This window comes from Hylobates moloch, unplaced genomic scaffold, assembly GCF_009828535.3.
Source record: "Hylobates moloch isolate HMO894 unplaced genomic scaffold, HMol_V3 SCAFFOLD_4, whole genome shotgun sequence".
In the NCBI taxonomy this organism is placed as follows: Eukaryota; Metazoa; Chordata; class Mammalia; order Primates; family Hylobatidae; genus Hylobates; species Hylobates moloch.
In genome coordinates this window covers 38,445,403-38,472,178 of record NW_026652279.1, presented here as the reverse complement: position 1 = coordinate 38,472,178, position 26,776 = coordinate 38,445,403, and the positions used below count along the sequence as shown (strand labels likewise).

The following is a 26,776-nucleotide window of genomic DNA, read 5'->3' as shown; positions in this document are numbered from 1 at the left end:
AATACTTCCAATTCATTTTGCTTGGATAGCAGTCTTCATTTTAAGTAAACAGTCCAAATTTGTATAAGAACTAAACATATTTAACAGAACATTTCCACATTCTTTCTGCATTATAGCAGACACTGGTGTGTCCTTCCCATTCTGAAGCCTGGACACAGTTTCACAGAGAAACCTGGGCCTCTCTCTTTAGACTTTGTGGTTCCTGTACTTACCAGGTTGTGAATTTTAGACATCTTCTAGAAAACAGTTTATTCACTCAACACATTGAGCACTTACTACGTCCCAGGCACTGTTCTGGGCACTGGAGATAAATGAGAAAATAACAGTAAAAAATCTCACCCCTCATGAAACAGATTTTATTGAAAGCCTATGAATGGGATGACAAACACAATAAGCACATTTCTCAAGTATGTTTATAGTATGTTGTGGAGAAAAATAAAGCAGTAAAGGATGGCAGGAGCAGTGAGGTGGGGAGTAATTTCTTTACTGTTTCATCTAAAATAGCACCCACTATCATTCCCTCTCCCTTTTTCCTGCTTTCTCTTTTTCAAGATATAACTGTTTGATATTATATATTTAAAATACATTTATAATTCTTCCCCATTAAAGTGTAATATCTATATGAACAAGGGCTTTGTTTTACTCACAACTGAAGAACAATGCCTGACTTGTAGCAGGCCCTGAGTAAATATTTGTTGAATGAATTCTCCCTCAAATGTTCAGTCAGATGCTGTACCTAGCATAGTTCTCTGTACTCAGTGGGTGACTTGTAAAATGTTGTGGATTTTGTTAATACTCAGACTCAGGTTATATAAGAGTCTATTTTGTAGAATAGCTTGTATGTGCTTTTAGTATTTTCCTGGGTGAGAATGGAATACCCGCAGACCCTGGGAATGCTTCTTAGTTGCCTGTCACCATGGGGAATTTGCTCAGCCTGTTTGCAAGGAAGTCATTCCATTGTACTTCCATTTAAAATGTGATACAAAATGCTTTTCTTCTGAAAAATGAAAAAGGTAAGAGGAAAAGTCTATTTCCCTTTCAAACTGTGAAACTTTCATAGCTGAATGTCTTAGATATATGCTACATTATCTTATCCCTAGATAAAAAATAACCTTATCCATTCTTATATTTTACTCTCTGACCTGTTACAATTTTATATTAGAAACATCTGTTTCTTTTCCTGTAACCCTAATCATCTTTCATTTTTATATTTTGAACAGTGTTATTTACTTGTCTACTACACCGGCTGGCGGAATGTCAAATCTTTTTTGACTTTTGGCTTAATCTGTCTATGCAACATGTATCTCTATGAACTGCGCAACCTCTGGCAGCTTTTCTTTCATGTAACTGTGGGAGCATTTGTTACACTACAGATCTGGCTAAGGCAAGCCCAGGGCAAGGCTCCCGATTATGATGTCTGACACCATCCTTCAGATCTATTGCCTTGGCTTCAGGGGGATAAGGAGGGAACATATCATAACTGCCACTGTGATGAAGAAGCTGTTCCCCACAGAGGAGAAGCTCTGCTTTCTTTCTCTCCAACTTTCCTTTTTTAAAATCAGCATGGTGTGCCTGTGAGCATGGAAGACCTGCTAGGAAAAGTCCTCTCAGAAGAGTGTTGGCCATGAGATTATCATTCAGAGGAGGAGGAGATTTCTGTCTTCAAGGCCATAACAGTGGAAGAACAGTCATATGCCATTGGAAGTCTTGGCAAGCAGTCCTGAATCCTTCCTGAAGAGTTCAGAAAATAGATGTGGTATTGCTCTGAGGACCAGGCAGGAGGAACTCTACAACCTGAGTTTGCCTTTGTGAGGCATTAGTATAGACCAAATAAAAAGCTGCAGAAATTGGAAAGTTGATGTTTTAAATAAATGACTGTGATAAATATCGGATTATTTGCACATTTATGGTACTAAGAGTTTATAAAGTCCAAGATGGTGTGAAATTGGTTCTTTTTACTTTTATATTTTTGCTTGAATCTTAAACTCTGGAAATCACCTGATGTAGAAGAAGGCTGTGATGAGCTCGTCTCTGGAACATCACAAGTATTGAAAATACAATAATGGATGTTTCCTTTCTAATCCACGTTTGTTGTTTCTTTTGAAATCACGTCTAAAAAATATGACTCAGACTATAGCCGTTGTTTCCCAAACTTCAGTCTCTTTAGTACTACTTGTATTATTAATATTTATCTTTTACATTTTAAAGTTTTTTTAAAAAAAGAATCCTTCTCCAAGTGGAAAACCAATATCAGTTTGCCATAAATAAAAGGTAACCACAAAATAAATAAGATGAACACAAAAAATGTTGTTCAGTTCTAGCTAGAAACTAATGCCTAGAAAGGCTCCGAATCTTATGCTCTTTCTTTGTGGCAGTGAGGGAGATGTTACCAGCACCAGCATGAGGCACTGTCTCTGGAATAGTCAGAGGATAAAAGGAAACTGTAAAGGGAATGACATTCTCACTGTGATTCAGCATTCTATGTTGTGCACCACTTAAAGACATGTTGTGTGCCACCAGTGGCATGGGTCCTGCACTATGGAAATGCTTGACTGTACTAAGAAACAGAAAGTGGCTTTCCTAGCAACTCATTATTTTATGGCTTTGAGGAATTAAGCCCCTAGTATCTGAGAGAAATTACTTGCTTTTTGATAACGTTTTAAAGATTGTTTAAGCAGTTATGAATTAATAATATAGGAAGCACAGTTTGATTCCACTAGCAAAATCTATAACTCTCATGGTTTTGGAAGTCATCTTCATGAGTGATTTTCCTTTGTTTTTTAAAGAAAATATTTCAAACAGGGAATTCATAGGATACTGAAATCTGATGTCATCCAGAAAAACAGATCCCATTACATTGTAATTGTTGTTACTGGGCATATTTATTAAGTAGAAGAAATAGTCCAGAGGGTAAAAAGTTAGTGAACTGTCTTGTTTGTGTGAACCAGTATTTGTGGGTATGTCTAGAACTGTAAAATGTTGCTTAACTAGAACCTTAGTCTGCACCCTCCTTTTAGGAGAATGAGGTAAAAGGAAGACAATAAGCTTATGATATCAGGGATTCATGTAAAACAGGAAAGTGTAGTTGGCTCCAGTTTTCTCCTCTAACAAAAGTATGCATATTCTGAGAGATACCCCAAAGCATCACAAGATCCTGAATCATCAAAACACCATTGAATTGTGTTGAGCATTTTGTAGCCAGGAAAATGAAGTGGTTCAATTTAGAAAGGGTTTCAGGCCAGGCACGGTGACTCACGCCTGTAATCCCAGCACTTTGGGAGGCCGAGACAGGCAGATCACTTGAGACCAGTAGTTTGAGAACCAGCCTGGCCAACATGGTGAAACCTCATCTCTATTAAAAATACAAAATTTAGCCGGGTGTGGTGGCGCATGCCTTTAGTCCCAGCTGCTCAGGAGGCTGAGGCAGGAGAATCACTTGAACCCAGGAGGTGGAGGTTGCAGTGAGCCAAGATCACACCACTGCACTCCAGCCTGGCCGACAGAGCGAGACTCTGTCTCAAAAAAGAAAAGTTTTCTAAACTAATGGTTAAAACAGAGTTTTCTTGTAAATAGGGAAGTTGGAGCATTCTGGTTAATTGAGATTTTGCTCTGTATTGACACAGCTCGCACCAGTTTGGTTCAGGAGCTGCCTCCTTGTCATTGAATTGACGAGTTACAATGTTTGGTATTCAGATACATTCAGCAAGAACACTTGAAAACTCACCAACTATTTTTAAGGGCTTACTTTGTTTTTGTTTTTATTTTTTCACTGGCTATTTTGGATAAGAGGATGTTTACATCTTAATGTAAAAAAATGAAAACAGGTATAAATGTTTTATGTATAGAAATGTTTTCTTTCATTATTTGGTGCCTGTATCTCCGTGTTTATATCATTTCCCCACCTGTATCATGCTGCCAAAAAAAAAAAACTGTGAATTTAGAAAAAGAAATTGGTGTAAAGAAGTCCTGGCCAGGCACAGTGGCTCATGCCTGTAATCCCAGCACTTTGGGAGCTCGAGGTGGGTGGATCACAAGGTCAGGAGTTTGAGACCAGCCTGGTCAACATAGTGAAACCCCGTCTTTACTAAAAATACCAAAAAAATAAGCTGGGCGTGGTGGCAGGCGCCTATAGTGCCAGCTACTTGGGAGGCTGAGGCAGGAGAATCGCTTGAATCCGGGAGGCGGAGGTTGCAGTGAGCCGAGATCACACCACTGCACTCCAGCCTGGGTGACGGAGTGAGACTCTGTCTCAAAAAAAAAAAAAAAAGTCCTTAGGCTCTTTAGAAAGAATCACTTTAGGCCTCCATGGTGTATGATCTTCTGTTTATATTGCACTTCTAAGAGCAAGCCTGAGTTTACCTCCTCATAGTGAGTTTTATAGCATAGGAGCAGTAGTAGCTGCCCTCATGCTAAGGGGGAGGACACAGAGGTAATCAGATGGTAATGACTTACCCAGTTCACATAGCTAAGCACACACAACCCTGATCTAGTGCAGGGCTCTTCGCACTAGCATGAAACTAGTGAAGGTGACCAGTGTTATATTCAGGGAATGTGACTGTTCTTGGTAAAGCCAAGGAGTTGAGGGGTTCTGAAATTGGTGAGTCCAGGCCTCCTGCTGGACTCACTATTTATTTTAAAATAAAATAGGTGTATTTTATTTTAATTTAGATAATTCCTAAATACTGCTTTTTGATTAAGGTGTACCATGAGCGCAAAGATACCCTCTTATATACTAAAATAATTGCAATATTTGCTTGCTTTTTTCGGTCTGTATTTGAAATATATTTACATTAATACCTGGCCTCTTTCCCAAAAGCTCTTGAAGCAGCATACCAAGAAAAGACATATACAGCCATGTTAATGAAATATGAACAGAAAGGGAAGAAAAACAAATGAAAATTGAAGGGAGAGTTTACATACATTATTGTATGTAAAATTTGACTCTGGAACTTTCTGGAAATCAAGGCTAAGGGTAGGGAAAGAAGTTATGCACTGCCCTATCAGTAGGTGAAAAGCATACCAGTTCCTTAGGGGAGAGCCTTTCCTGATGCCTTCTAGTAAAGATGTTCTCACTGGGGGTCCTGTGAAGTGCTAAAATGAACAGAATTCTCGATTTTCGCACATTTACATGTTATGACTGTGCCTTGGATCCTTACCTTGTACCAGCTTTCAAAGGCTTCCATTTCAGGATTTGGGGGATTTGTGTAGATGTGGTTAATAAAGGATTTTGTTCTCGTAAGTAAGAATCCTAAGCTGAAAACAAGTATTAAGCTTGAAAATCATTTGAGACAAATGCCTTAAGACATGGAGAACCTTTACCCAATTCTGTAATTTATAAGATCGAAAGTGAGTGTGCTATCCCTGGATTAGCACATTTATATTGCAGTAAATGTGGTCTCCACAGTGGAATCTAGTGTGGAGAGATGGATGGCTCCATTTCTGTTAGGCCACGTGTGGAACCCCATTAGACTCCTACTTTATCAGGGCTCCACAGAGACCAGAATTTATCATAAGGAACCTAACCTCCATGGCTCCTGAGGTCAGCTGCTCCCCTAAAAGGCAATTGCTCGGTCTTTATTTCAAAAGGTTTACTAAGTGACCTAAGGTCGTACTCTGAGCTGTTGGGTTTCCAAGGAACTCTGAACAAAGGTGTGTATGTGTGTGTGTGTGTGTGTGTGTGTGTGTGTGTACACCTTCCTTGTTATGACTTTCGGCTCACTGTAAGAGTTAGAACTTCTGTGGAACGTGTGGTAAAAGAACACATACATTCAAGAGCAGCCACCACTCAAAACCACATTGAACACTTACCCTTACCACAAGTTATAGGTCACTCTTTAGGGCCACATTCTTTGTCTATGTTCAATGCTTTATAGTATTTTTCTGCCTTATTATCTCTAAGGAACCAAAGTCTTTCTCCCTAAAAATGCTGTGGTAAAGTAAGGTCTGATTTTAGGGTTAAATTGGCTTTAGTAATATCCTCGCTAAAAGTTAACAAAAGAAACCCAGCTCCAAGCGTTGTGATTGAGTTTGTGTAAAAGGGCTGAGTGAGCTGAGACTGTCACTCTGAGCATTACCGGTAAGGTTGGAGGTGTGTGATCATTAATGTTCTGGGGCTGCTGTTGAATGTTGGCAGATTGGAGTCTCCTGTTTAAGCATCGAGTTTTTCATAGAGAAAAACTGGCTGCCACTCTTGTCTCTTTCTTGAGTGGCTGAGTTTTCTAGGTTATTTAGCAGATGAAATTGAAAGAAACGTGGAAACACTGTGTGGTTGGAAGCCACGTGGCGCGCATCCTCCTGCTTGTTAACAGTGAGTGGCGTTGATGACTGGGCATTCAGGTTTCTTCTGCGTTGGCAATGCTGATGTGTAATCAGTTATCTCAGCACAATTGGGGGTTTTAGGAGACTCAGAGATCAGCCTTAGTTCTCAGAGTTCTTGAAAACAATATCCTAGCCTTATGAATCGTTCCTTGTGTTTCCTTGGCAACAAACAGTATTTTCAGCCCAAACCCACCCACAGTTTACATTCACCCCTTTCTCCTGCATCTCACAGCACAGCCATACAAGCATCACCCAACAGAAAGCACATTCAGACGCCATCTGACAACGGGAATCAGGCCTCAGGCATTCCACTCCCCATTTGCTCCTGGTGTCCCCTCCCCAGCTCTGTCTTGCTTGCTTATCTTCTTTGTGCCAGCACTTTTCTTTGAGGTTGGGTTGCAAAGGACCTTGCCTAAAGATGAACAAAGTATTTCATCTTTACTTTGAATCCCTCCAGTGCCTAGGACTAATGAGGAGGATGCTTATTAGCTCATTTTGTGGGCCAGTGCTGGGTTCTCCATAGTTAATCCTTGTGGCAGCATGAGGTGGAGGGGGCACTATCTCATTTTCATTTGAGGAAACCAAGACTCAGGTCAAGAACTTGTCTTCGTATGGTATGACACTTAGTGGTGGATGTGAAGTTCAAATTTGGAGTTGGGTTTAAGTCGCTTAAAAGTTGGTGCTCATTTTTCTATGCCACAGTGCATCTCAGAAAGAAACTTCTTAGGGAATGTGTGTGTGACTGACAACAGCTGGGTTCTTACTGTTTTAGCAGCAGTGTGAACAGATGAAGCAGACATGAAGGGGGAAATGCCAATGTATACTGTGTGATAGGCACTATGCTAAGCATGTCGTCTTCACTGAAAGCATTTATGAAGGTTTTCTTTTTTAAAAAGGAGCCACCTGAGCCATGAAGAAGTTAAGTGACTTGACCACAATCACAACCTAACCCATGTGGTAGCATCAGGATTTCAGTCCAGATCTAACTGACTCAGAACTCATGGTCTTAACCACCACGTGATTTTAAGCTGGATAACATGGAAATACGTTTAAATATATAAGGAATATATATAAAGGTAATATACATTACTTTTTTTTTTACCGAAAAATTTTTATTTTATTTTATTTTTATTTTTTATTATACTTTAGGTTTTAGGGTACATGTGCACAATGTGCAGGTTTGTTACATATGTATCGATGTGCCATGTTGTTTTGCTGCACCCATTAACTCGTCATTTAGCATTAGGTATATCTCCTAATGCTGTTCCTCCCCACTCCCCCCACCCCACAACAGTCCCCGGAGTGTGATGTTCCCCTTCCTGTGTACATGAGTTCTCATTGTTCAATTCCCACCTATGAGTGAGAACATGCGGTGTTTGGTTTTTTGTCCTTGCGATAGTTTACTGAGAATGATGTTTTCCAGTTTCATCCATGTCCCTACAAAGGACATGAACTCATCATTTTTTATGGCTGCATAGTATTCCATGGTGTATATGTGCCACATTTTCTTAATCCAGTCTATCGTTGTTGGACATTTGGGTTGGTTCCAAGTCTTCGCTATTGTGAATAGTGCCGCAATAAACATACGTGTGCATGTGTCTTTATAGCAGCATGATTTATAGTCCTTTGGGTATATATCCAGTAATGGGATGGCTGGGTCAAATGGTATTTCTAGTTCTAGATCCCTGAGGAATCACCACATTGACTTCCACAATGGTTGAACTAGTTTACAGTCCCACCAACAGTGTAGAAGTGTTCCTGTTTCTCCACATCCTCTCCAGCACCTGTTGTTTCCTGACTTTTTAATGATGGCCATTCTAACTGGTGTGAGATGGTATCTCATTGTGGTTTTGATTTGCATTTCTCTGATGGCCAGTGATGATGAGCATTTTTTCATGTGTTTTGTGGCTGCATAAATGTCTTCTTTTGAGAAGTGTCTGTTCATGTCCTTTGCCCACTTTTTGATGGGGTTGTTTGTTTTTTTCTTGTAAATTTGTCTGAGTTCATTGTAGATTCTGGATATTAGCCCTTTGTCAGATGAGTAGGTTGCAAAAATTTTCTCCCATTCTGTAGGTTGCCTGTTCACGCTGATGGTAGTTTCTTTTGCTGTGCAGAAGCTCTTTAGTTTAATGAGATCCCATTTGTCAATTTTGGCTTTTGTTGCCATTGCTTTTGGTGTTTTAGACATGAAGTCCTTGCCCACGCCTATGTCCTGAATGGTATTGCCTAGGTTTTCTTGTAGGATTTTAATGGTTTTAGGTCTAACATTTAAGTCTTTAATCCATCTTGAATTAATTTTTGTATAAGGTGTAAGGAAGGGATCCAGTTTCAGCTTTCTACATATGGCTAGCCAGTTTTCCCAGCACCATTTATTAAATAGGGAATCCTTTCCCCATTTCTTGTTTTTGTCAGGTTTGTCAAAGATCAGATAGTTGTAGATATGCGGTATCATTTCTGAGGGCTCTGTTCTGTTCCATTGATCTATGTCCCTGTTGTGGTACCAGTACCATGCTGTTTTGGTTACTGTAGTCTTGTAGTATAGTTTGAATTCAGGTACCGTGATGCCTCCAGCTTTGTTCTTTTGGCTTAGGATTGACTTGGCGATGCGGGCTCTTCTTTGGTTCCATATGAACTTTAAAGTAGTTTTTTCCAATTCTGTGAAGAAAGTCATTGGTAGCTTGATGGGGATGGCATTGAATCTATAAATTACCTTGGGCAGTTTGGCCATTTTCACAATATTGATTCTTCCAACCCATGAGCATGGAATGTTCTTCCATTTGTTTGTATCCTCTTTTATTTCATTGAGCAGTGGTTTGTAGTTCTCCTTGAAGAGGTCCTTCACATCCCTTGTAAGTTGGATTCCTAGGTATTTTATTCTCTTTAAAGCAACTGTGAATGGGAGTTCACTCATGATTTGGCTCTCTGTTTGTCTGTGATTGGTGTACAAGAATGCTTGTGATTTTTGTACATTGATTTTGTATCCTGAGACTTTGCTGAAGTTGCTAATCAGCTTAAGGAGATTTTGGGCTGAGACAATGGGGTTTTCTAGATAAACAATCATGTCATCTGCAAACAGGGACAGTTTGACTTCCTCTTTTCCTAATTGAATACCCTTTATTTCCTTCTCCTGCCTGATTGCTCTGGCCAGAACTTCCAGCACTATGTTGAATAGGAGTGGTGAGAGAGGGCATCCCTGTCTTGTGCCAGTTTTCAAAGGGAATGCTTCCAGTTTTTGCCTATTCAGTATGATATTGGCTGTGGGTTTGTCATAGATAGCTCTTATTATTTTGAGATACGTCCCATCAATACCTAATTTATTGAGAGTTTTTAGCATGAAGGTTGTTGAATTTTGTCAAAGGCCTTTTCTGCATCTATTGAGATAATCATGTGGTTTTTGTCTTTGGTTCTGTTTATATGCTGGATTACATTTATTGATTTGCATATGTTGAACCAGCCTTGCATCCTAGGGATGAAGCCCACTTGATCATGGTGTATAAGCTTTTTGATGTGCTGCTGGATTCGGTTTGCCAGTATTTTATTGAGGATTTTTGCATCAATGTTCATCAAGGATATTGGTCTGAAATTCTCTTTTTTGGTTATGTCTCTGCCAGGCTTTGGTATCAGGACGATGCTGGCTTCATAAAATGTGTTAGGGAGGATTCCCTCTTTTTCTATCCATTGGAATAGTTTCAGAAGGAATGGTACCAGTTCCTCCTTGTACCTCTGGAAGAATTCGGCTGTGAATCCATCAGGTCCTGGACTCTTTTTGGTTGGTAAGCTATTGATTATTGCCACAATTTCAGAACCTGTTATTGGTCTATTCAGAGATTCAACTTCTTCCTGGTTTAGTCTTGGGAGGGTGTATGTGTCAAGGAATTTATCCATTTCTTCTAGATTTTCTAGTTTATTTGCATAGAGGTGTTTGTAGTATTCTCTGATGGTAGATTGTATTTCTGTGGGATCGGTGGTGCTATCCCCTTTTTCATTTTTTATTGCATCTATTTGATTCTTCTCTCTTTTCTTCTTTATTAGTCTTGCTAGCGGTCTATCAATTTTGTTGATCTTTTCAAAAAATCAGCTCCTGGATTCATTAATTTTTTGAAGGGTTTTTTGTGTCTCTATTTCCTTCAGTTCTGCTCTGATTTTAGTTATTTCTAGCCTTCTGCTAGCTTTTGAATGTGTTTGCTCTTGCTTTTCTAGTTCTTTTAATTGTGATGTTAGGGTGTCAATTTTGGATCTTTCCTGCTTTCTCTTGTGGGCATTTAGTGCTATAAATTTCCCTCTACACACTGCTTTGAACGTGTCCCAGAGATTCTGGTATGTTGTGTCTTTGTTCTCGTTGGTTTCAAAGAACATCTTTATTTCTGCCTTCATTTCATTATGTACCCAGTAGTCATTCAGGAGCAGGTTGTTCAGTTTCCATGTAGTTGAGCAGTTTTGAGTGAGTTTCTTAATCCTGAGTTCTAGTTTGATTGCACTGTGGTCTGAGAGACAGTTTGTTATAATTTCTGTTCTTTTACATTTGCTGAGGAGAGCTTTACTTCCAACTATGTGGTCAATTTTGGAATAGGTGTGGTGTGGTGCTGAAAAAAATGTATATTCTGTTGATTTGGGGTGGAGAGTTCTGTAGATGTCTATTAGGTCCACTTTGTGCAGAGCTAAGTTCAATTCCTGGATATCCTTGTTAACTTTCTGTCTCGTTGATCTGTCTAATGTTGACAGTGGGGTGTTAAAATCTCCCATTATTATTGTGTGGGAGTTTAAGTCCCTTTGTAGGTCACTCAGGACTTGCTTTATGAATCTTGGTGCTCCTGTGTTGGGTGCATATATATTTAGGATAGTTAGCTCTTCTTGTTGAATTGATCCCTTTACCATTATGTAATGGCCTTCTTTGTCTCTTTTGATCTTTGTTGGTTTAAAGTCTATTTTATCAGAGACTAGGATTGCAACCCCTGCCTTTTTTTGTTTTCCGTTTGCTTGATAGATCTTCCTCCATCCCTTTATTTTGAGTCTATGTGTGTCTCTGCACGTGAGATGGGTTTCCTGAATACAGCGCACTGATGGGTCCTGACTCCTTATCCAGTTTGCCAGTCTGTGTCTTTTAATTGGAGCATTTAGCCCATTTACATTTAAAGTTAATATTGTTATGTGTGAATCTGATCCTGTCATTATGTTAGTTGGTTATTTTGTTCGTTAGTTGATGCAGTTTCTTCCTAGCTTCGATGGTCTTTACAATTTGGCATGTTTTTGCAGGGGCTGGTACCGGTTGTTCTTTTCCATGTTTAGTGCTTCCTTCAGGAGCTCTTTTAGGGCAGGCCTGGTGGTGACAAAATCACTCAGCGTTTGCTTGTCTGTAAAGTATTTTATTTCTCCTTCACTTATGAAGCTTAGTTTGGCTGGATATGAAATTCTGGGTTGAAAATTCTTTTCTTTAAGAATGTTGAATATCAGCCCCCACTCTCTTCTGGCTTGTAGAGTTTCTGCTGAGAGATCAGCTGTTAGTCTGATGGGCTTCCCTTTGTGGGTAACCCGACCTTTCTCTCTGGCTGCCCTTAACATTTTTTCCTTCATTTCAACTTTGGTGAATCTGACAATTATGTGTCTTGGAGTTGCTCTTCTCGAGGAGTATCTTTGTGGTGTTCTCTGTATTTCCTGAATCTGAATGTTGGCCTGCCTTGCTAGATTGGGGAAGTTCTCCTGGATAATATCTTGCAGAGTGTTTTCCAACTTGGTTCCATTCTCCCCATCATTTTCAGGTACACCAATCAGACGCAGGTTTGGTCTTTTCACATAGTCCCAAATTTCTTGGAGGCTTTGTTCATTTCTTTTTATTCTTTTTTCTCTAAACTTCCCTTCTCTCTTCATTTCATTCATTTCATCTTCCATCAGCGATACCCTCTCTTCCAGTTGATCGCATCTGTTACTGAGGCTTCTGCAATCTTCGTGTAGTTCTCGATACTTGGCTTTCAGCTCCATCAGCTCCTTTAAGCCCTTCTCTCCATTGGTTATTCTAGTTATCCATTCGTTTAATTTTTTTTCAAAGTTTTTAACTTCTTTGCTATTGTTTTGAATTTCCTCCCGTAGCTTGGAGTAGTTTGATCGTCTGAAGCCTTCTTCTCTCAACTCATCAAAGTCATCCTCTGTCCAGCTTTGTTCCATTGCTGGTGGGGAACTGCGTTCCTTTGGAGAAGGAGAGGTGCTCTTCTTTTTAGAGTTTCCAGTTTTTCTACTCTGTTTTTTCCCCATCTTTGTGGTTTTATCTACTTTTGGTCTTTGATGATGGTGATGTACAGATGGGTTTTTGGTGTGGATGTCCTTTCTGTTTGTTAGTTTTCCTTCTACCAGACAGGACCCTCAGCTGCAGGTCTGTTGGAGTTTACTAGAGGTCCACTCCAGACCCTGTTTGGCTGGGTGTCAGCAGCGGTGGCTGCAGAACAGCAGATTTTCGTGAGACCACAAATTCAGCTGTCTGATAGTTCCTCTGGAAGTTTTGTCTCAGAGGAGTACCCAGCCGAGTGAGGTGTCAGTCTGTCCCTACTGGGGGGTGCCTCCCAGTTAGGCTGCTCGGGGGTGAGGGACCCACTTTAGGAGGCAGTCTGTCCGTTCTCAGATCTCCAGCTGCGTGCTGGGAGAACCACTACTCTCTTCAAAGCTGTCAGTCAGACAGGGACGTTGAAGTCTGCAGAGGTTCCTGCTGAATTTTTGTTTGTCTGTGCCCTGCCCCCAGAGGTGGAGCCTACAGAGGCAGGCAGGCCTCCTTGAGCTGTGGTGGGCTCCACCCAGTTCGAGCTTCCTGGCTGCTTTGTTTACCTAAGCAAGCCTGGGCAATGGCGGGCGCCCCTCCCCCAGCCTCACTGCCGCCTTGCAGTTTGATCTCAGACTGCTGTGCTAGCAATCAGCAAGACTCTGTGGGCATAGGACCCTCCGAGCCAGGTGTGGGACACAATCTCCTAGTGTGCCATTTTCCAGGCCCGTTGGAAAAGCGCAGTATTAGGGTGGGACTGACCCGATTTTCCAGGTACTGTCTGTTACCCCTTTCTTTGACTAGGAAAGGGAACTCCCTGACTCCTTGTGCTTCCCGAGTGAGGCAATGCCTCGCCCTGCTTCAGCTTGTGCATAGTGCACTTCACCGACTGTCCTGCACCCACTGTTTGGCACTCCCTAGTGAGATGAAACCGGTACCTCAAACAGAAATGCAGAAATCACCCGTCTTCTGTGTCGCTCAGGCTGGGAGCTGTAGACCAGAGCTGTTCCTATTTGGCCATCTTCACATTACTTCTTAAATAAGAGATCAGGTCAGTGCTAACTCCTACAGTATAGATGTCCCAGGTTGAATAAAATAGTTTCCTAAAATCTCTACATTTATAACAATGACATAGGACAGACAGATGACTGCAAGAGGTATGGTGAAGCTTATGTATACCTTAGCTATTAGGGCAAGAAGTATACATTTTAGTACTTGTACTAAAACTAACATATAAATTAATGACTCGATGTGGAAAATAAAAGCATTATTGGTGATTTAGGTGTTCCAAACATTTGCTTTTCCTAGCAAAATGCCAGAATATGTTGATTCTTTGACTTGATGTCATTTAATGGGAATTCTGTTAGGTGATTAGGGAATTTGTGATCCCTCTGAAAACATTAACCAAGAAATAGAAGGGAACTTTTCACAGTGTAAAATAGTGTTTGAGTTTGGAGCCAGAATCATCCCTGGCTCTCTCTTCTACTAGCATGGTGACCTCAGCAAATTAATCTTTCACCTCAGCAAATTACTTACTCCGTTTCCTCAGATGTAAAGTGGGGATAATAATCATCCCTTTGGCAAAGCAGTGTTGTGATGATTGAGTGCGTAAATGTAAAGCACTTAGAGACTGGCACATCAAGTGCTAGGAAAGCGTTTGCCACCACGTTGTGGTCTTCCTTGTTGCAGTTAAAGGTGCTAAGAGTCTTTTAAATTGCAAATGCCCCTGAATGTCATAAATCATTGCACAAAACTTTTCAGAAGCCACCACTTAACTAAGAATCCCATTGAAATATCTAGCAGGCAGGCACTTGTGGGCAGACTTCTGGTCAGGGCACTGGAGGTGCATCCCAAGAGAGAAGAGGGGATTGAAGGACTCACATTTGCCAAATGCCTGCTGTATGCCAGGTGCTTTGCCCACCTTAAAGTCCTCCTGAGGGAAGGAAGCAGGATGAAGCCCCTGTCACACACCTGGGAGTGGTAGGCTGTGCTCGCCAGTACCTGCAGAGTCTCCCAGGCACTGGGGTGCTGGTGAGTGAGGGAGGTGCTTCTAGGAACCTTGCCCTATCCAGCATGGAACGAGCATTTTGGTCCCAACGCACCGGACTTGGAACATTCAAATCTGATCTATAATTTGCTCATGGATGGTGGCAGCCCTCGTGCCCACACTCTTAAGGGCCCTCGTGAGTGTGCACACGCGTTGATGGGAAGGTGAGGGGTGTGGGGAGGCAGCCACAGCCTTCAGCTCCAGTATCATTGCAGATGCTGGGGACTTGAGAGCTGAAAGGCGCTCTTAAATTGCACAAATGCAACATGACTTTTAAAAGAATCTGAGGCAAAAGGCACGCTCCAAAAAAACCCATGTGAGCCGGGAGGAGACTGCCACTATAGCTAACAAAGTGGGGAAGCAATTTTGCAAAATAAGAAAACTAGTCTCAGGCTAACCAGAGATGCTGACAAACCTGAGATTCCAGGTGGATCTAAATTAGAAATCGGTCAAGGGAAAACACAGTGATAGTCCCCCTTGTGGATTCCAGTAAGAACTCTTTAAATTCATGACCCTGATGGAGTAGCAGTAGGAGAGAGAGGCCCTGGGGATGCAAATGCCCTCAGTAGCTCAGCTCTGCTCACTAGACACTCGGGTGGGTGAGGTTGGGCGCTGGGAATCTCGTGGGGACAGGATGCCTGCCTACTTGGCCCTCAACTCTAGGTGAATCCTATCCTTCTCTTCACCGTCTTCCTCCCCTTCCCTCTCTGGACCCTCTGCTTGCTCTGTGAACCTGGATTGATCTCCACTCACCCCTCACTCCTGAATGGGGCCCTCGAAGGGAGACATCCCTGGCTGTGCTGATGTCGTGAATGCTGCTAGGCCAGACTGGTGTCTGCAGGAGGACAAAGCAAGGGCTGGTTCTGACTTTGGTTTGAAGGTGATTTTCCCACAGATCCCCCTTGGCATGATGCTTTTACCTCATTTATCTCTGTGCCTTTGGCTCTAAATCTTAACATCTTAATTAGATTGTGTTTACATTTGCACCATACATGTGGTCTGGCACTTGAAGATTGGATAGAGTGACACAAATATTTCGACTCAGGGAGTGCCAGTGGAGGGAGAGAGCCTGGAGACCAGCTACTCCAATGCCCTCATTTGCCTTTGCTCATTTCCGTCTCATCAAGCAGGGACCCTGCAGGTGGGAAAGAAAGATGGCAAGAGGACAGCCAATATCACATTTTCCTTCCCAAGACAGGGATGAAAAGCCACCAAGACGGCTTTTGTGAAAATCTGGAAGGACAAGAAAAGCCCACTTTAGTCATCGGATCTCATTTCATCTATTGTTAACCTTGAGGAGTGGCGAGCCGGCTGTTCCTGCCAAGCTCTTCAGTACCCAGCTAGATGGGCACCCTGAACAGAAGTGCTTCTGGACTAGTGCCATAGGGACTGCTCTGAGTACCAGGGTGGCCTCGGGCAAGGCTCCAGCCCTTTCTTGAATGACTTCCCAGGCCTGAGGAGGCACAGGTGAGAAAATGTATGTGGAAGCTCTCTACACACCGTGAAGTTCATCCAAATGGAGCAGGATGGTCTCTCTGGTCTGCTGTGCCCTCCCCCTCCCCACACCCATAAATAACAGCAGCCCTTCCAACTCTCCTCCTGATCCTGTGCTCAGTGATGGGGGCCTTGCAGTGGGCAGCCAGGGCCAGCATGGCCAAGCCCTGTCAGTCCCTTCCCTCTGAAGGTGAACTGGACAGCATTTGCTCTCTTTAGTGTGTGATTTGGATTTACACAAATTCAAAAGCTGCCGGATTTCAGAGCGTGTTTGTCACTGCCATCGTCATTCTTTTGTTCAGGCAGCAGTGAGAATCTGCTCAGCACTTGTGAGCACTATATGCTGAAATGCCTGAGAAGGCTTTCCTGCCCTGCAGGGACCAGGGCTCAGCACCTTTTTCAGGCTCCAGGAAGCTCATATCCCGCTGATGAACAGCTCGTGGCCATTGCAGCACTATGGAAAACCCGCAGCTCCTGGCATTTAACTACATGCCACTCAGGTAATTTCACTTTTGGAAAAGTTCTGTGAATGTATTTCTAACTTTGAATGTCTTAAGAGTAATGTGGCTAGCTGGTGAATATTTATTTTCAGCCTCTCCAATGCACCAGGATTCACTGTCTTCCCACTAATTAGCTGCTAACATCACACTACAGTCAAATCATCACCATGTTGGCTGAAGTCTGATCTTGGTTTTAGTGATGTTTGCTGTCAGTGGGCATTAAAGTGGTGTTCAAAACTCACCCACCTATCAAAAGCATCTTTTCAAATAAACTTTGCTTATTAGTGTTCTAGATATGAATATGCTTTTGGAAAAAAGACCCTCGTAAGGGAGAAACAAGTAGGTTCTCTGGGACTAGCTCAGTGGGGATGGGGTTGGAAAGGGCTTTTGATGGTTTTGAGTTGCATTTCCTTGGTATCTACACGTGTGGTTTCATGGAGCCTGCCTGAGGGCCCAGTCTCTACTGGCTACAGCAGAGTGGAAGTTCTTCAGGAGCTGAGGTTCCCATGTAGGCCAATTGGCCCCTCAAGTTTGAATATTTTATCATTTGGTCTCCTTTTCTAATGACTGTACTCCAGCATGAAAATTTCTCAGACTTAAAGTCTTACCTCAGTAAAATGACATCTTTCACCAGGCACATTGAAGTCCTAATGATGTCTACCTTCTTTGGAGCAGGAGGCCACATGCCCAGGACTGTCACATCTATGTCTCCACAAGGCTATTGGTAAGTGAAGCTGTGAAATCTTTTTCACTGCTGCCTTTATTTACACCTGTGTTCAACTTAGTGTGAGCAACCCCCTCTGAATTTCTTTCCTTAACCCAAATATAACCCGGCATTTGATGGCACAGCAGGCAGGAAGTGCTGACAGGGGACCCTGCCTCCCCTACCACCTCTCCCTTCCTCTCAGCGGGGAGAGGAGTCCTAGGTCTGCATGAGGTTCCTTGCATGGGGTTTGATGGCAGACAGGCCTGCTCTGAAACTCATCTCTGTACATTACTAGCTGTGTGGCCTTAGGCAAATAACTCAACCTCTCTGTACCTCAGTTCCTTCATCAGTATGATTAAATGAGATAATGTTTGTATGGTGCATATCCTAGTGTGGCATACAGAGAGTGCCATCATTATTAGCTATGCAGGTCAAATCACTTCTGGCCTGCAGCTTGTCCCCACTCACCTGTCTGGGTCCTTTCCATTATCTGTGTTTCATGCCTGTGTTTTCACCTTTCTTTCCCGTGGCATATAAACATGTTTGGCTCATCCAACATATAAACAAACATGTTAGAGCATCCTTCCCTGGACCTGGTCTTTTCTGGTCTGATCCTGGATTTTGTATCCCCTTCACTTCTGGTCCCTACTTAGCCCTTGTTCCTCAGCCTCCTGCCCTGGGTGCACCTGCTCCCCAGCCCCATGCACTGACTCTTGCTACGGTCACCAGTGTTCTCCCACTGGCTGTCACAAGGACTGCCGTCTTCAGCCAACATTATTTCTATAGCAAGGTGCTGTCCCCTGCTCAGAGGAGTTCTCTGCCCTCTGCGGCTTCCCTCCCCAGCACCCCCAAGGCTGGGTACACTGTTTTTCAACCCAGGGCCAGGCCCCCCTGGCTCAAGCTGCAAATCAGACCAGGACACGTTACCAGTGAAAGTGTTTAATAGTTAAATTATTTAAATAGACTTTTCAATTTCCATGGGAAATCATAATCGTATCTGTTTTTGCAAGAGTAGGAATAAAAAGAGTGCACACCCTTTAGAGGGAACGAAGAGCTAGCACTGCACCTGCACGCTGTCACCAGTCACTGCTGGGATGGGAGAGGGGTCCACATGGGGCCGGGAGGCCATGACCATGGGAGAACATGGGATGAACTCAGCACACACACTTTACTCAGGTTGGAAGCAGAACAAAAACCCAACACCACTGGCGGGCGATGTGGAGGGGCAGGGAACTTGAGAACAACAGCTGGAAGAAAGCAGGCCTCCTGCGGCCAACGGCAGGACGGCAATGCAGAACTCAAAAGGATGGAGCAGCAGAAGCACGGGACAGAGTCAGGCTTGGCAGTTTTGGGTCCACACACTTTGCTTCTCAGAGCTGTGTTCAATTGGTGTGTGGGGAGGGGAGGGTGGTGCTAGAGCCCAGTGAGAGGTGGTGCAGGTAGACATCAAAGTCACATTGTGGCAGCTGGCACAGAGCCACTGCCTCATTGCCTCCAAGCTCATGTTGGAGGTGAAGATTATTCTAACCTGAGAAGCAATGGAAAGATTTGGACATGGGCCCTAAGGATTCCACTGAATTCTGTGCTAGAGTAGAGTATCATTTTCCAAATGCCTTCCTCATAGGTTACAAAAATAGTATTTTTTTCTTGGTATGTTTAACTGCTCCCTCCCAATAAAACAAAATTCCTGCTAGCTTTCCCTGGGCTCTACCCACTCCTCTGCCTGGTTTGCCGGTGGAGGTCAAGGCCACTCCCCTTCCTCAAACCTGAAGGCTGCACACTGCATCCCCCAGTCTGAGTGAACATCCCCAGGAAGAGCCACCTGCACCTTGGCCAATTGAGTAGGCCAGGGAGGCTTGGCTTCCTCGCCCCAGCCTGCAAAGCACCCGGCCTTCTGTAAGCAGTCTGGAATCCGCGGGAGCTGCCTCTGTAAGCCACAAACGTCTGAAATCTCAGGGTGTGGAGGGCGGAGGGTGGAGGGCGCCACACTGCCTGCCACAGGATGAGATTGCTTCCCTTGGTTCCAGCTCGGCCTGGGATGGGAAAGCAGCTTGTTTTCCATCTGCGTTTTGCTTAGGGGAAGTAGGGTGTGTGCATGTGTGTACACACGTGTGCATGTGTCAGAGAAAGATGGGGCAATGTGTCCATGCATCCTCCTACTTAATCTGAGCATATGGTACCCCAAAAGCACACACCCACTGCTCTGGTGGTACCTGGGAAAACCCAAAACTGCCAAATCTGAAATGAGGGAAACGCATCCGGTGTGAGACCAGTTCCACAGCATGAACACACGCACATATACACCAGTACATACACTGACATACACACAGTACAAATGAGCACACACGCCCTGCTGTGCACAGCTGTTTTCTAATATAGAGAATTTACAAAATATAGAATTTGGCATATCTGTGAGATCTCCAAGGCTTTCAATAATTAATACAAAATAAAAAATACAAAAAAGACAAGTGGGGATCCCTGCCCTCCCCCCGAGTGGCATCCTCGTTTGCTTGTGTGTCTCTTTCTTACACGCATACAAATAGCATAGTCTAAAGAAGGGCACGGAGAACTTGTTTTATTTAATAAATATTTTTCTCAGCATCACCACTCCTTGCTTGGCGTCCTCTTGCCTCCCCCTCGTAATTAGTTCTGTTTGTTTCCCTCCTAGGGCACCGTCTGTGTGCGTGGAGGTGTGGGCAGAGGACCACGATGAAGGCCACAGTCCCTCCAAAGCCAGCACTCCTGCGCCAAAGCCCCTGCAGGTGCAGGGTGGTGGCCTGTCTGAAGTTTAAAGGCTCACATAGAAAAGCAGATCCCTGGGGCCCCTAGGCTCTCCCAGGCCAGAGTCGAGCCCGTCTACCCCCAGCTGAGTCGGAGGCCCCTCCCTCAGCCCTGCCTTTGTCTGGGCCGTGCCACACACACATTCCTACGGCTCCTTTCCACCTGTGCAGCAGCACCTGTTAGAAAACTCAAGCTTCAGACCCAGTCTAGCAGAGTCTTCTACAGAGGGAAACATCTTTGGTCAGCTGGGTGCTCGCAGGACGCTGGCACCCCGGGGCCTGGGACAGAGGCCGCTGCCCACCAACAAAGGCAGAAGCTGCTCTGGAGTCCAAGTGGAAAATCTCAGCAGCGCAGCCCTGTGGGCTGGAGCCTGGCTTCCCGCCACCCCCGGCATACAGAGAAGCTGCTTCCATGCCTCTGGAGGCCAGGCTGCCTGGCACCATTGGCCAACAGTTGCTAACTGAGCGGGGGCCCTCCATTGAGGAAGTAGGTCATCATCTCGCCTTTGCCCTTGACCTTGACCACGCCCCGGCACTCCAGCTGGTACGTGTTGGCAGCCAGCACCTGGTACATGTCTGTGGTGACCTGTGGGGGAAAAGGAGAGAGGGCAAGCCACTGATGGCCTTGGCCATGAACTGCTGTGGGGTAGAGCCAACTCTGACTGTCCAGCCTTGCTGCCGCCCCTGACACAGAAAGAGAGGGGCAGCTGCCCCACTGTGGCGCTCTCAGGGACTGACAGCAGCTCACCATGGAAGGGATCCTAAGAAAAGAGCAATGCCAGCTCTCACCCTCAGCACCTGCTCATGCCAGGCACTGTGATGGGCAGCTTGCGTGTGCTGTTTCAGTGTGGCCTGTGGTCCATGGACTGACTGCCCTGAGGCCAGAGTAAGTTCAGGAGTGGAGAGTAAGTAAGTGCGGGGGAGCTTTCACAGCCATCTGACCTGGCTGCAGCCCGTCTCCAAGTGTGTCCCCGGTGCATTGTACAAAAGCATCCCTCCGTGACAGATCAGAACGATTTTTAAAAGCTGTTTTTTCACCACAGGTCGTTTGAGAGCCTTTGCTTATCTCACTGCATCTTCCTGTGAGGTGACTACTATTATTACCCTCAGGCTCAGAGCATCTAAGTCACAAGCCTGAGGTTACACAGTGAATAAACGGCAGGGCCTGGGTTTAGGTCCAGGTCTTGTTGCCTGGCTCTGCTTTAGCTTTCAGAACAAAGAGGAGAGCTCACCGATAGCCTCATTAATTTCACTATCCCATTGCTGGGTGAAAGAGAAGAGTCGTGGGGGACAGGTGTGGGCAGGGGCAGCATAGCCAGTGGCTCCTGGGATGACCCCAAGAGCTGTTTGTGAGCATCGTCAGAGCTCCCCACCCCAGCCATGCTGCAAGCCCGCTGGTGAGTGCGAGCGCCAGGGAGCAGGGGGTAGGAGTGAGTGCTGGGTGGGCTGCTGAGAGGGGACCCCAGTGTGTTACTAGCTGCAGTTCCTGTGTGGTGAAGCCCCACACAAGGTGAGTTGCTGGGTCATTGTGGCTGCTGAGAGAGTCCCTTGCCCCTGTCCCTGAATGGGCTGGAAGCCTTGGAAACACACATGCCCCTTGCTTCTATCTCTAGGCCCATCCTGCTGCCCTTCTCTCCTCTGCACAGGGATGGAGGTGAGAAAAGGCCATTAAGGCCAGGCCCCTCGGCCAGCATCCACACCCCAGCCAGGTCAGGCTGAGTGGACCAGGACTGTGCTTGGGGTCAGGCCCTTTATTCAGAGGCCCTGTGGGGGAGAGAAGTCAGGACATTTAAGCAGTATCATCAGTGTTGGCAAAAGGCCTTAAAAGCAGCACAGTTAGCACCTGGAAAAACAGGCCAGGCGAGCTGACTTCCCACAGCCTCACACAGAACTGGGGGTGAGGGCCGTGCAGGAGGACTACTGCCCAGGGCGATGCCTCTGCCATCAGACTACAGCAGAGAATCAAGGAAAGCTCGAGAAAAAGCAGCAGCTGAAGAACAGCAGGCCTGGAAACCACAAGCCCAGCTCGCAAAGGAGGGAGCAAGGGGAAAAGGCCTCTGAGTCTGTGGCCAGGGCCCTTGGCTGCTGGGGCTGGGGGAGGTACCATCCCAGGGCCAGCACCCCCCACTGGCTCTCCTGAGCAAGGCCAGGAGTGCTGCAGGCTCAGTGGGTAAGACCTGCTCCCTGCAGACATCTTTGCATCCTCTCTGTGTGCCTGGGCTAGGAGGCACTGGGGCCTGCATGTGCACTCTCAGCTCGGCCTCTACAATCAGATCCACTCCCAGCAGCCCCCCAATCCCTTCCATGCCCAGTAGAGGGCTCTGCAGAAGCCTGAAGATCTGTCCAAGGTGCTGAGGGCCTGAAACACAATTGTGTTCTCCAAGCTTCCAAGACATCAGCGTCAACAGCCCCATCACCCTTGAATCTGGCTGCAGACATTCTGACTGGGAACTGTAGGTGGCCTGCCCTGAAGACTTCTCGGTGTCAGACACAGGCCTTCCCATGGGGTGAGGGGTGGTGGATGCTCCTGCACTCACCTGGATGCGGTCGGGTACACCGGTGCTGTCCATGCGGCTGGCCACGTTCACGGTATTGCCCCAGATGTCGTACTGAGGCTTTCGTGCCCCTATCACCCCGGCCACCACGGGGCCGATGTTGAGCCCTGCAGGGGACAGGAATCAGCCACAGTCATCACATCTCTGGCTTGACCTCGCCACCATCTGTCTCCCCACATGCCGCAGGTCCTTCTGACTCCCAACCTGAGACACCCATGGGCCTCCAGGCCCAAGGCTATACTTAACCCTACAGCCTCCCGCTACCCTGCTCCTATCAAATGCCTGTGAATGCAAGACACAAGGAGCCTGCACCTGTGTCCTCGACACCCCTCACCAAGAGTGCCCTCTTCAAGGCCTCTAGTGACCTCCTGTGCAATGCAGTTGCCTTTCCCTAATCCTCCTCCTCTTGGAGCCATTTAGGCTCAACCTATCAGACTGGCTGTGTCCATCTTCCTCATACTTCTGTTTCTTTCCTCGCCATTCTCACTCTTAGATCCTCGCCACCTCATCGCCCTGTGCCAGTCTCTTCTCTCCAAGTCCTCCTGCTCCCCCGCCTCTGAGCTGGGGCAGGCACAATGCAGCGACCAAGCTCCAGCCACCACTTCAGCTCTCCTCTGCCCACCTTCCCAATCCCACCCAAGGCAACGCTGAGCATCACTGCATCTGAGCCTTCACTGAGCTGCTTCTCCCTCCTGAGGCGTTCTCCCTCCTCCTCCCCAGGCTAAATCCTGCCCCCAAGTATCTGGCTCAACTGATGTTCTCTAGACATTTCCTGTCCTGTCTCCAGGCATGGGCATTCCCTCCTGTGTAACCTGCCGGTCTCATACTGTCCTCATTAAGCCTCACTGTTGCCTGTTTCTTGTGTGTGAAGGGCAGGACTGAAAACACAGAAGCTCCAAACTAGGCCCCTGGTGACCCTCACTTGGTCAGCAATGCCATCAGTCCTCAGAACTTCCTTCCACGACCCTCCTCATCAGTCCTTCCAAGCCGCAGACAGCTTTATACCCCATGTGCCATCACCAGGCTGGACTGTCCACCTTGCTGACCGGGTGGAGCCCTGATGGCTGCTATTTCCCAAAGCCACGCCACTCAGGGAAGACAGGCCTGAGTCTGTAGGAGGGGAGCTGCCACACAGGCTTCCAGCTGCCTGCCCAGCTCCTTATCTACCTCTTGGCAGACTCTACACTCAGGTCCAATCAAGGAGTTGAGGCTTTTCAAAAACACACACTGGGAGAAAAACGCAAACCAAAGCAGGTGGACAAGATGGGGTGAAAGGAAAACAAGAATGGCAATGTTACACAAGACCAAGAGTGCATGACGTTAATGCAAAAATGGAGGCTGCACATCACTTAAAGCAGACTCCCAGCTGGCTGTGCTCAGGGCCTCCAGCAGCCAGTGCAGGATGCAAACCTGGCCAAGCCCACAAAGCACTGTGCCTATGGGATAGAGAAGCCAGCTGGCCCAGGGAAAGCCCGATTCCTGACACTCAGGCTGCAACAAAATGTCTCCCAAGGACACGAATGATCACAATACTGGTTTTTAGTCATCCAATATTTTGGTATAATGTGTTAATTTTGAGAACTGAAATGCCGGTACTTTTGTGGGTGATAATTGTAATTTTTAAAAATTTGAAATCTGAATCATTGATGGCTTGCAACTTACCCAGGGAGTTGATAATGCATTAAATGGCTCACAGAACAAAGGCCTGCTCTTTCAGAAAGCATTCTTTACCTCCACAGACCTCAGGAGGAGCAACACTCCACCAAGTCAGCTATTTCAAAACTAACTTGTGCTCCATCAGGCTGTACACCCTCGGTAAGATCTATTCTAAGGACAAACAATCTGTAGAAATACCTCGGGCTTTGTGGAACGAGTTCAGAGCTGGCATTCCACAGTTATTTTATGGACACAGTAGGGTGGAACACACGGGGAAGTATGTACCTGGGTTTTCATTGTACCATTCAACTCTTCCGTAGAGTTGAAACTTGTCAAAATAAAAGGTTGGGGGTAATACAACAAAACTGACTTTTAAAAAAGAAAAATACATATGTTTTTGGTTCAAAGACTTTCTGAGCAAGAATATGGTCATGACTATTTTGAAACTGATCCAGGACCTCTGCCGGACACCACAGAGGTATCGGCACAGCCCCTCCAGAGCCATCCAACCAAGGCAAGGCATGTGACAAAGAAGGAGTCCAGGAAAGATCCAGGGCTTTGACCTATCACAACCTCCTCACCATTTCTTTCCCCAGTTTGGATGAGCAGCCACTGGAAGATTTTGCTCACCACCTCAACTCAACAATAACCCCACTGACCTATTTCATAACTTGTATAAAAAGAGTAAAAAGTAACTCTTTTTAAAAAGTCAGAATATAATCATTTCACGGTCACTATCACATGATTCTTTAAATGTTTAGTTCTTTAAACTATTTCACTTTATTTTGCTAACGATTTTGCAGATTACATGTTTAATGTTGTTCTAAATTTGCAAATTTAATGACTGGTAACATGTTTATACATTTTGTATTTAAAACGTAACAAGTATTTGATTTTACTGTTTTCCATTTTTACTGAATGAATGTGGAATACTTTTAAATAAAACAACGCTGTTAGGTCAGTATTACTCGAAACAAATGGGACTGCCATCTGCCGTGCTGCAACCACCAGAAGGCCCCATGCCCTCGGCACAGAGCTTCCCCCACAAAGCCCTTCGAGCAGGCACAGCCTGGGTCCCACCAGGCGGTCCCTGCATCTGAGTGAGGTGGGAACTTACCAAGGGGTGTCCTACCCATGTGGCCCTCATGTCAAAAGGCAGCAGAGGCATCACCAGACTCTGGGCGGATTCTGCTGTGAGTGACCCATGCCTGCCCCCACCTACTAAGGGCAGGGAACACACCACGTCAGCCTCTGCTGCCTCCTGGCCTTCTACCTTGGGACCACAATGGCGGATGCGGGATGCGGTATGGGGGAGCCCCTGCCAGCCCTCTGCCTGACTGCACCCTGGGCTCAGTGCTCCCTGGGGCCCCGCTCACCGATCTTCATCTGGAAGTTGTTGAAGGAGTGCTCATTGATGTACTTCATCTGGTCCATCAGCTTCATGGCAAAGTCGGCCAGTGCCTTGATGTGGGTCTTGCCCACCTTGTCGTAGGTAGAGTCGTTGAGGCCAGAGGCGGCCATGTAGGTGCTGCCGATGGTCTTGATCTTCTCCAGCTGCCGGAACCGATCCTCGCTGATGATCTGGATGAAGGAGGCCAAACCTGGGTCACCCCAAGCCTGGGACACCGAGGGCCACAGGGAGGGAGGGACAGAGGATGTCCAGGGAAGTGCAGCAGCATGGCCCTTCATGTGTCCCCTCTTCACACAGTGGGCCTGTCTCCATCCTCATCAGTGTGATGCCTGCAATGCTCCTGACACAGCCAGGCCCCTCCACACTCACTCACCCGCTGGACAGTGCCTGTGGGCTACCTGCCCACCCTCACGCCAAGAGCCCTGAAGACAAGGTCACTAGTCACCTCTGGGTCTCTTGTCTCCCCTTCAACAACCTCACACCTCCATCCCACCCAGGGAAACCTCCATTTGTCCAGCAGGACACTCTTTCCCTACCCCCTGGCCCCGGCCCTCCTGGAAGCCTTCCCAGACTCAATTCAGCCAACTCCCATCACTCCACTGCCCCGGGAGTCTTGCAGGCTGTTCCCGACACTGCCTGGCCCAGCTCCATCATCCTGCTTCTCCCTGTGCCCCATGCCCAGGCCCTGCGTGCCCGCTGGGGTGGCCCCTCTCACGCCCATGACTCAGGAGCTCCTGGGGTCAAGACTGCCCTACAGGGCTCTGCATCCCCAGTGCCTCCACATGCCAGGTGCTCAACGGGGGGATGAGAAGGAAATGAAGGAATGCCTCAATTCGGTCTCCGCTACTCAGGGCCTCACATCTTTGTCCTGCCTCCTCCCTTGGCCTGGGGACTCCTCCTTCCTTTGGTTCTCTCAAAGCCCTGGGCACAGACACTGGGTTGTCCCAGGCCCTGGGACCCCGTGCACCCTAGATGGCATGAAAGGAATGGCGGTCAGCGAGCCAGTCAGGGAGCTGCCAAAGGCTAAGTTCAAACAGTGTGGGCTGAAACCCTAGCTCTGCCAAT

At 46.0% G+C, this 26,776-nt stretch overlaps 2 protein-coding genes and 1 long non-coding RNA gene across 6 annotated transcripts in view; 2 read left to right on the top strand and 1 right to left on the bottom strand.

Moving 5' to 3' along the window:
• Positions 1-3,848, top strand: part of SEC22A (SEC22 homolog A, vesicle trafficking protein) — a 74,069-nt gene extending 70,221 nt beyond the window's left edge. For 3 of the 4 annotated variants that reach the window (XM_032150005.2, XM_058437422.1, XM_058437420.1), the window contains exon 7: positions 1,221-3,848. In XM_032150005.2, coding sequence (XP_032005896.1) covers positions 1,221-1,421 — 201 coding nt within the window. In that variant the 3' untranslated portion in view covers positions 1,422-3,848. The remainder of the gene's footprint in view (positions 1-1,220) is intronic. The other variant, XR_009213102.1, reaches the window with a different exon arrangement.
• A 10,205-nt stretch (positions 3,849-14,053) lies between these two features.
• LOC116466853 (uncharacterized) lies at positions 14,054-20,063 on the top strand. The gene is made up of 3 exons (XR_004247669.2): positions 14,054-16,603; positions 17,238-17,327; positions 19,978-20,063. It is a non-coding gene; the product is annotated as an uncharacterized LOC116466853 (long non-coding RNA).
• ADCY5 (adenylate cyclase 5) overlaps positions 18,233-26,776 on the bottom strand; it is a 168,275-nt gene continuing 159,731 nt past the window's right edge. The window contains exons 20-22 of the mRNA XM_032150004.3: positions 25,677-25,881; positions 22,627-22,751; positions 18,233-20,675 (exon numbers count right to left, since the gene is read on the bottom strand). Of these exons, the coding sequence (XP_032005895.1) occupies positions 20,547-20,675; positions 22,627-22,751; positions 25,677-25,881 (459 nt within the window). The 3' untranslated portion in view covers positions 18,233-20,546. The remainder of the gene's footprint in view (positions 20,676-22,626; positions 22,752-25,676; positions 25,882-26,776) is intronic.